We start from the raw sequence: 9196 nt of genomic DNA on the forward strand, positions 1-9196 counted from the left end.
TTCCAAGAGGGTGCGATTTGTCTTTTAGTCAATGCAAAACATCATCAGAAGCTTCTTCTGAGCTTTCCAAGCAGGAGAGGAATGGCCTCTTTAATTTTACTAACAATGACAAGGACTAAGCGTCAATAGGCTCCTACTGTATACAGTATGGTAAGTAAGCTCTTAGACTAAGAGACACTAAGAGGCTGCAGTTATCCCCATTCTACAGATGAGGAAGCAAACTCAGAGAAGCTGAGAAACTTACCCAAGGTCACTCAGCTAATGACTGGCTGAGCCAGGATTTGGACCAAGATTTGTCAGTCTCAGACTCAGAACTATTATCTCTTACAAGATTTTAATCCAGGCATATTGATGAGATGTAGGATTTTTATTGGTGCTGGATTCTTACTGATTGTCTCCAAGTAGAAAGAGAATTCTCACTGAAGGATGTTCCACCACACAGACAAAGTCAGGCTGGGTCTGACACTGTGACGATTAAGGGGTCACAATATGTTGTACCTCAAGTGGTCTGCAGCCATTGCTTTGCAAAATGTCCATGATTTTTACTTCTGTCAGTGAAGTAGGCAAAAAGATGTTTCATATTTTAATCATTAATTGAGAGGATTTGTTTCAGATAAAAGAATAAGCTTTCTTAAGGCAAAGAATTCAAAAATATTAAGGCACAGCATCTTATCTGCTTACTGCTAGCTAGCATTTCAGGGGCACTGGCCCTGGAAAATACATTAAGTCCTGCCTCTTATGACAAAAGGATTAGAAAAGCTCACCTGGACTTGCATCCTTCCATGAGGTTTTCCTTGCCATCAACATCAACCAGAAAATAACCATTAGAAATTTAACTGCGTTCAGTTGATGACCTTCACTAAGCTAAATTCAGCAGTTTGTCAGCTACAAAACATTAAATAGACACAATTAAGAAGTTTGAAAGACATTAAGCAGAATTTAAACTACAGTAACATGAACATTAATGGGAATAAAACATAAAGATGGCATTCTAGATTCATGATACTGACATTTTAGACAAGTGCTGCAAAAGGCAGGCAAAAGTGGGGGGACACAGAGATGCAGAAATCCAAAACTCGGTGGATACACCGTTCAGCAGCTGATCACTTCTCCACCTTGATAAATGTACACCCAATAATGGCAATAACAATAATGAAAATGTACTAAGCAGTTACTAAGTGCTGCCCATTTTTCTACTTCATATAGAAGTTCATATACCATTTTCGTTTACAGTTCACAGTCACCCTATGAAATGGATTTTATTATCCTCCACACCGCAAATAAGAAACGGAGGCTCAGAGGCATTAAATTGCTCATCTTCACAGAGCTGGGACGTAGACTTGCCAGGATTCAAACCCATGATTCCAAAGCTGCTGTTCTTTCCCCACAGTCTCCGAATGAAGAATCACATGACTTTTCTCTTTTCCCATGATCAGAGGGGAACGTTTTAAAGTTTCAAAGATTCGTTTTGTGCTTTCTACACCCTAAGAGGGCAAGCTGAAAACATCCACCTTGAATGGTAGCATTACATATCACAGAAAGTTGACAAAAACAGATTCTCCTTAAAAAAAAAAAAAAAAAAAAAGGTAAATTACAAAACAAAACAACAAGTTGTTTACCAACAAAAATCAGGAAGTATTTGAGTACCTATTATAGAAGTCCAGCCCCAGTATTAGACACCATAAGGGCTCCGAAAGGAGTATTAAGACACAATGCCCTTAAAAAATCTCCCACTCCGGCTGGGACAAGAACAAGTTCAACAGCCAAGGAACAAGTGCTGAATCCGAGTGCCACAAAGCCATGGGGGCAGGGAAGTCAGGGAACACCCACTGGAGGAAGTGTATCTTCAGCAGGGGCTTGAAGGAAGTGAAATGGAGAATTTGCACAGAGAAAAAGGAGGTCAGAGCTTCAGAAGGGGGAACAACAGAAGCAAAACCCAAGAAACCGTAACTAACTCAGTTCTGCAGGGGAGAGACATGGAGAAGCAGAGAACTGCGTTCAGGTAGGTGGGGTGGGGCCAAACCACGGAGAGTCTTGAAAAGACGGGGTGGGCGGTGGCTGGACACACCGTGGCAGGCAAGAGGCCACTACTCAGCTTTGAACAGTGGTATAACTGCCATGGCCTCTTAACTGATCTCCTGGCCTCTAGCTTCTTCACCAATGCCTTCAGTAGTTTCAACTTTGACCTAGTGTTCGAGTTCTTTGAGGAACTAGCCGCGGCCCACCTCTCCTCCTACTTCCCTCCTATATGAACCCTTCTCTGCCAGGAGACTGGTCTATTCACGAACTCCATAGGATCACTGGGCCTGATTCCTCTTTTCCTATCCGAATGCTACTCATCCGTTAACACCGGCTCAAATCCCGCCTCCTCACTAAGCCCTCCCTAACCACTCGGCCTACAGTGACCTCCATCTCTCCTTCTTAATTCTACAGCACACAGCCTTGTCTCATCAAAATTACCTTCTCATAGGTAATGTCTCAGCACCCTGTGTAAAGCTGCTTGGAGACTGTAAGTGTGCCTTCTACTCCTTTCCCACCACATGGAACAGCATCTTGACATTTAATAAGCAAGCAAGCACTCAACTATTTTTTGACTTCCTATAGTAAGTTTGGCTTTAGCATAAAGGAAGGATGGGGGAGGGGGGAACCTCTGGAGTCAGAGACCAGCTAAGTAAGAAGCTGTTGCAATAATCCAGATGTGAAGCAAAGAAGGCCTGGGCTAGGGAACAAAGAGAAAATGGGCAAATATAAACAACAAAAAATTCTGCATGCAAAAACTCGGCGGAATGTGATTAACTCCTGCTAGGGACAAAAGCAAGGGATGAATGAGGATTAAGGTGAGGTTTAGAAAACGCTTCTTGAAATCATTTTAAAGCCTGTCTGAAACGAAATGCAGTAAGTGGCTTAAAAAGTCCACACTGACAAAGTCTTCAGCGAAACTGCCCAGTATCTTGAACCAGGGACAGCCCTTCCAATCTGAGACATACACGGAATGGCAGAGCCAGAAGGGTTCTTAGAGAGTTAAATGAAACCCTCAATGATCACATGGGGAAACTGAGTCCCAGCATGGAAAGGACTTGCGGAACGCCTCCAGACAGAGACTCCCAGATGAGTGCCGCCCTGAAAGCACAGCCACTTGGCCTAGAAGGGCACTGTTTACACCCCCGGTCAGCCCCAGCCCAGCCCTCCGCAATGGCAGGACCAACTGAGCGCGAGTGACCATGGAGACGTCTGGGGCCAAGCGCAACCCGTCGCCGCCGCCTGTTTACCTGGAGAAAGGCTGTGGCGTGAGGCAGTGGCTCCGTGGCAGCCACCCGAAGGGCCGACCCCCTGCCCGGCCGGCTCTCCAGGGAACTCAACCATCTGACCTCCCTCCCCGTACAAAAGGGAGCGCCCCCAGGGCTAGGGGCCCGGAAGCTGGGGATCCCAAGACGCCCCGGGTGGAGGCTGGGGAGCCCAGGGCAGCTGCCCGAGCGCGACCCTCGGCCGGGCCAGCGGCGCCCGGACTAAAGACCGAGCACAGTTGGCCCCTCGGGGGCGCGCGCCTGACCCCAGCAGGTGCCCGGGCCTCCGGACCGCGCCCGGCCTCAGCTCCCGCCCGCGCCGGCCGCCAGCCCGCGGGACTGACCAGGCGCGAAGGCTCCCGCCCCGCCGCACCCAGAGGGAGCCGGACAGCGGCCCGGGGACTGCCCCCCGCCCCGCCGGCCCCGCCCGCGCCTAGTCCGCTGCTCGCCGCCCCCGGCCAGCGTGCCTCACCTGCGCAGAGCGCCGCGCTCACATCGCCCGCCCGCGGCGCCCCCTCCGCCGCCGCCGGCGCCAGGCCCGTCCCCGCCGCTCCGGCTGCCGCCCCAGCCCGCGCCCCCCGCCCCCGGAAGCGCTTCCCGGCCCCGCCCCCTGGGCGCCCGCGCTTCCGGGCAGGCGCCGACCCGGGTGGCGGCGCTGCGAGGCGGACCTCTCGCCAGGGGCTGGGATCCTGAGTCCTGCCCGGTTGTCGTCCCAGAGCCTCTCCGTGGGCGAGCGGCAGCCTTGGTCTGGACCCCGGAGTTCCGACTCCGGGGAGCGGCGTCGGCTCTGCCTTCCGCCCGCGCTCTCCTCGGCGCCCCCTGCTGGCGGGAGGAGGGCGGCGCAGTGGGGCGCGTTTCAGGGGCTCCCGGAATCGAAGGGGTGGGAGAGAGCCCAGGGCCCTCGACCCCCCAGCCCAGCCCTCTCTTCCAAGACCCTCGCTCCTGCAGCTCTTCAGGCTCTTGCCACGCACCGGAGCTGCACCTGGCAGGGCAGCTGAAGGCAGCAAGGTGCAGTGGTTAGCAGCAGGGCTCTGGGGAACTGCCATAGGGGGTCTCTTGACTTATGACCTTGGGCCAGTTTTCTCTCAAAACGGAGGTGGCTCCCGCCTGTAATCCCAGCACTTTGGGAGGGCGAGGCGGGAGGATCAGTTGATCCTAGGAGTTTGAGACCAGCCTGGGCAACATGGGGAGGCCCCATCTAAATTTTTAAAACTTAGCCAGGCGTGGTGGCACATGCCTGTAGTTCCAGCTGCTGGGGAGGCTGAGGTGGGAGGGTCGCTTGAGTCCGGGAGGTCCAGGCTGCGGTGAGCCATGATCGTGTCACTGTACTTCAGCAAGAGCCGGTCTCAAAAACAAAACAAAACGGCGGTGAAAATTCCCAGCTCACTGTTATAAAACCCATTTCACAGAGCATGCCTCAAAAAATGTGCATTTCCAGACCCTTGGGAACACCCCAGTCTTCAAACCGTTGGGTGGGAGTGGGAACCTCACCCAGCATTTTCCTCTCAGCTTTAGATCAATGTAACAGCCTTTGAAGAGCTTCCCGTTGCATTTTGGTGCACTCAGTAGTTGTGGCAGAGGTTTATTTTCCTTTTTCTGGCTTTGTAATAAAAATAAACTAGGAGGCAAAGATACCAGCTCCTATTCAGGATAGAAAGCTGCTGAGACGTCCTGATGTTACTTCATCCTTTGCAAGCAGGAACTGTCTCGCCAGGATCCATCCAGTGGTCATCCTCCAATAACAACAGCTACCCCTTGTCAAACACTCCATGCAGGGCACTGTGTAGACACTTGACAGCCGTGACCTCATTTAACACAACCTAAGGAGGTGGCGATCTATTCCCGTTTTAATCCAAGAGGGAACTGAGGCTCAGAGAGGTTGAGTGACTTATCCAAAGTCACACAGCTAGTAAATGGCAGACTTGGGATGAACTCCCTTGTCTCTCTGCCTTCTTATAGCAACAGAACATCCAAGCATAAGATTTTAGGCAACCCGCCTACAACTGCAGGCACCTGGGCAGACAGGTAGTCTCGCTCTTGAATTGCTATTGCACTTAAGTTGTTTTCTTGACATCTGTCCCCACGGGTGAAATATGTGTGCACCCAGGGCACAGGAATACATCATCTTGTCAGGTCAGGTTTACTCCGGACTACTGAGCTGAATCTTTTTTTTTTTTTTTTTTTTTTTTTTTGAGACAGAGTCTCACTGTTTCCCAGGCTGGAGTGCAGTGGCTCGAACTCGGCTCACTGCAAGCTCTGCCCCCCGGGTTCACGCCATCCTCCTGTCTCAGCCTCCAGAGTAGCTGGGACTACAGGCGCCCGCCACCACGCCCGGCTCATTTTTTGTATTTTTAGTAGAGACGGAGTTTCACCGTGTTAGCCAGGATGGTCTTGATCTCCTGATCTCGTGATCCGCCCGCCTGGGTCTCCCAAAGTGCCGCGCTTACAGGCGTGAGCCACCGCGCCCGGCGAGCTGGTTCTTATGCCCAGAGTTTTTCCTACAGATCAGCCTTGGGCCTCATCATTTTAACTGATTTTTGCTAAATTTGTTGGTAAGAGGGTCTTCTTGACTGTGATACAGTGTTTGCATGTCATTAAGGACTGTAAAGACTAAAATAGAGGCCAGGCGCCGTGGCTCACGCCTGTAATCCCAGTATTTTGGGAGACCCAGGCGGGCGGGTCACGAACTCAGGAGTTCGAGACCAGCCTGGCCAACACGGTGAAGTCCAGTCTCTACTAAAAATAAAAAAAATTAGCCGGGCGTGGCGGCACGCGCCTGTAATTCCAGCTACTTGGGAGGCTGAGGCAGGAGAATCGCTTGATCGGGGAGGTGGAGGTTGCAGTGAGCCGAGATCTCACTATTGCAATCTAGCCAGGGTGACTGTGGGAGACTTCGACTCAAAAAAAAAAAAAAAAAAAGACTAAAATAGTTCCTGAGTTTTTGACCCTCCACTGCCAAGTGTCTCAAAGTTGTTGGCCATCCGTCTGTCCTTTGGGTGCTGGGTATTTCCCCCTCATAGTTTATATTTACTCTCCCACCTAACTGGGTTACCAAACTCATCATTTATATATTTTTCTAGCCCCTTGCTTTTTTTGTTCTTGTTGTTTAGCTGATTGTCATGGTCTCTACTAATTTTAGTTAAAAAACTGTCACTCCTCCACAGTTGAGGTGCATATGTGTTTCTGTTTTCCCATAATCTTTGTGGCAGTTTTGAATGATTTAACCCGTTAGCTCCCTTGAAATCAAGAAGTCTACGGAGCGATGCACGAGTCTCATTTTAATTTATTCCACAGTTTTCCATTTTCCCCAGCAGCACTTATGAAATGTTCAAATTCACATTTTGTTGAAGTTTGGGGTTACCCTTCAATCCAGGCGGGGTTTTCTAGCCAGGCGGCAGAGTGATTCATGCCTGTAATCCCAAGCACTTTGGAAGGTTGAGGCAGGAGGATCACTTGAGCCCAGGAGTTTGAGACCAGCCTGGGCAATATAGTGAAACCTCATCACTACAAAAAAAGAAAAAATAAAATAAAAGCTGAGTGTGGTGCCATGTGCCTGTGGTCTCAGCTACTTGGGAGGCCGAGGTGGAGGATCTCGTGAGCCCTGGAGGTCAAGGCTGCAGTGAGCCGTGATCACCAGTCTGCACTCCAACCTGAGCATCAGTGTAAGACCGTGTCTCTTAAAAAAAAAAAAAAAAAGGTGTGGGGCTTCCCATCGTGGGGGTCAGCCTATGTGGGGGTGATGGCTGATAGCTTACCAATACTTGTGTTCTGCCTTCTCTTCTTCCACAGCACATGGTGAAAACACATCTCCAGCCTCCTCACCATTGTCAAGTGTTAATTGAGGTAGCCTGTGAGGTGCTTGGCATGTGTGAGTCTGCCGTAAAAGTGAATTCCCTTCCCATTCTTTCCTCTTCTCCCCCTCCTTGGACAGATGCGGCCTGAATCTCCGCTTCTCATTTATTCCAGATTCCTGAGCACTTGGAGAGCCAAGAGAGCCAGGTTACAACTGGTCCCAGCTTCTCCTTCTGGCCTCCACCAGGGACGCTTTCTGTCGGAAGTCCGGCTGCAGGACTTGGCTCTGGTCCACCTGGCAATCCTCAGAGTTTGGCAAAACCTGTTGACTGTTGGCACCTGTTAGTCTTTATACACACATGTAACTCATGTGTCTCCCTTAAACAAAATATTATATGAATTATTTGGGGTTTCCTCATTCTTCCTCCTCTCACCAGGACCCACTAATGTGTCCCTTCCACCTACCTCACTACCTGAACAGTACCGTCGAAGGGGAAGCCCGTCTCTCCAAACAGTCCCAAGATGTCCACTGACTTCCAGATCATTCCAGTAGGTCAGGGTTCCTTCCACCTGGCCACCTCTGCAGAGGAGAGTGAACATTCCTCCTGGCTCAGGGAGGGCACTTCCTTGGAGAACCCTCTGACACTCACCATCTTTGCAGTGGGGACCAGGTGGTTGGTTGACCCCTCAGAGCTTCTCTTCTTCACGTGTTAGATGATGGTGAGGCTGAGGGGTGTGATTTGAAGAGCTTCCTTTCCATAATCAAGACCGGGCAGTAGAGAATCCTGTGGCTAAGCAATGAGGCGGATCTGGGTCTAAACCCCAGCTCAGCCGCACAAGACCTCTGTGACCTGAGATGAGGCAAGACATTTGACCCTACTGAGCCTTGACCTCCTCGTCTATGTAGCAACGGGGATGGTACTTACCTCAGTGGGCAAATAAGATAATAATTTAATGTTTTCAGAATGACATACTCAATAAATATTTTTGATCAGCAAGAAAGCAAGGGAAGGCCGGGGGCAGTGGCTCATGCTTGTAATTCCAGCACTTTGGGAGGCCGAGGTGGGAGGATTGCTTGAGCACAGGAGCTCAAGACTAGCCTGGGCAACATGGCAAGACCCCTTCTCTACAAAAATTAGCCAGGCATGGTGGTGAGCACCTGCGGTCTTAGCTACTCTGGGATGCTGAGGTGGGAGGTGGGAAGATCACCTGAGCCTGGGAGATTGAGGCTGCAGTAAGCTGTGATGGCACTGCTGCATTCCAGCTTGGGCAACAGGGTAAGACCCTGTCTCAAAAAAAAAAAAAAAGAAAAAGAAAGAAAGAAAAGAAAAGAAAAGAAAGGAAAAAGGAAAGGAGGAAGGGAAGGAAAGAAAAGGAGAAAGGATGGTCTCAAGAGCCGCCACCCATTTCCATGAGGCCACTCCTCACTTCCTGGAGAGATGGCTTGCCCTCTACTCTCCGCCTGTCTCCCCTGTTCAGCTTCCATGTGGGTCCTGCCTCTCTCTGACCTGAGTCCTGCTGACACCCACTGGGCCCAGGTGCTGCCTCCGAAGTTCCTCCCCTCTGTAATTTTCTTCCTGGTCTACTCCCTCGTGGTTTCCTGCTGGTTCTCCAGCACTTTGCAACTGACTCTCCTGGCACTCTGCACTTCTTTGTAGTAATCACAATGGTAATTAATTACTTGTACAATTATGTGTTTAATAGCTGTGTCTCCTACCACTAGCCGGTAAACTCCATGAGGATGAGAACTTGTCTGACTTCTTTCCTGCCATTTCTTCAGTGCTTGATACTTAATAAATATTTGTTGGATTAACAGATAATGAGAGGCTACCTGTTTTTCTTCTAAGTCTATGTTCCCTGAGGGCAAGGACTGCTTTATCGTTCCATTTTCCCTGCACCTTACAGAGAACCTGGTACTGAGCGGGCAACACTATTTGCTGAATGAAGTGAATGAATGAATGAATGAAGTGAATGAATGAATGAATGAAGTGAATGAATGAATGAAGTGAATGAGTGAATGAATGAAGTGAATGAATGAATGAAGTGAATGAATGAATGAGAGACTGAAGCCCATTTCTCTTCCCCTTTTACCTGTATCACACTTAAGACTGGTTCTCCCC

The 9196-nt window shown here is 50.0% G+C and overlaps 1 protein-coding gene and 1 long non-coding RNA gene across 3 annotated transcripts in view; one reads left to right on the forward strand and one right to left on the reverse strand.

Moving 5' to 3' along the window:
- ZBTB34 (zinc finger and BTB domain containing 34) overlaps window positions 1-3884 on the reverse strand; it is a 25345-nt gene extending 21461 nt beyond the window's left edge. Inside the window, exons 1-2 of one of the 2 annotated variants that reach the window (XM_077967963.1) lie at window positions 3757-3857; window positions 765-885 (exon numbers count right to left, since the gene is read on the reverse strand). In XM_077967963.1, coding sequence (XP_077824089.1) covers window positions 765-784 — 20 coding nt within the window. In that variant the 5' untranslated portion in view covers window positions 785-885; window positions 3757-3857. Of the gene's footprint in view, window positions 1-764; window positions 886-3756 lie in introns of both variants that reach the window. The other variant, XM_001097093.5, reaches the window with a different exon arrangement.
- LOC114672624 (uncharacterized) lies at window positions 1936-8412 on the forward strand. The gene is made up of 3 exons (XR_013405557.1): window positions 1936-2002; window positions 2434-2603; window positions 7251-8412. It is a non-coding gene; the product is annotated as an uncharacterized LOC114672624 (long non-coding RNA).
- Window positions 8413-9196: the final 784 nt, after the last annotated feature.

Source organism: Macaca mulatta, chromosome 15, assembly GCF_049350105.2.
Source record: "Macaca mulatta isolate MMU2019108-1 chromosome 15, T2T-MMU8v2.0, whole genome shotgun sequence".
NCBI lineage: Eukaryota > Metazoa > Chordata > Mammalia > Primates > Cercopithecidae > Macaca > Macaca mulatta.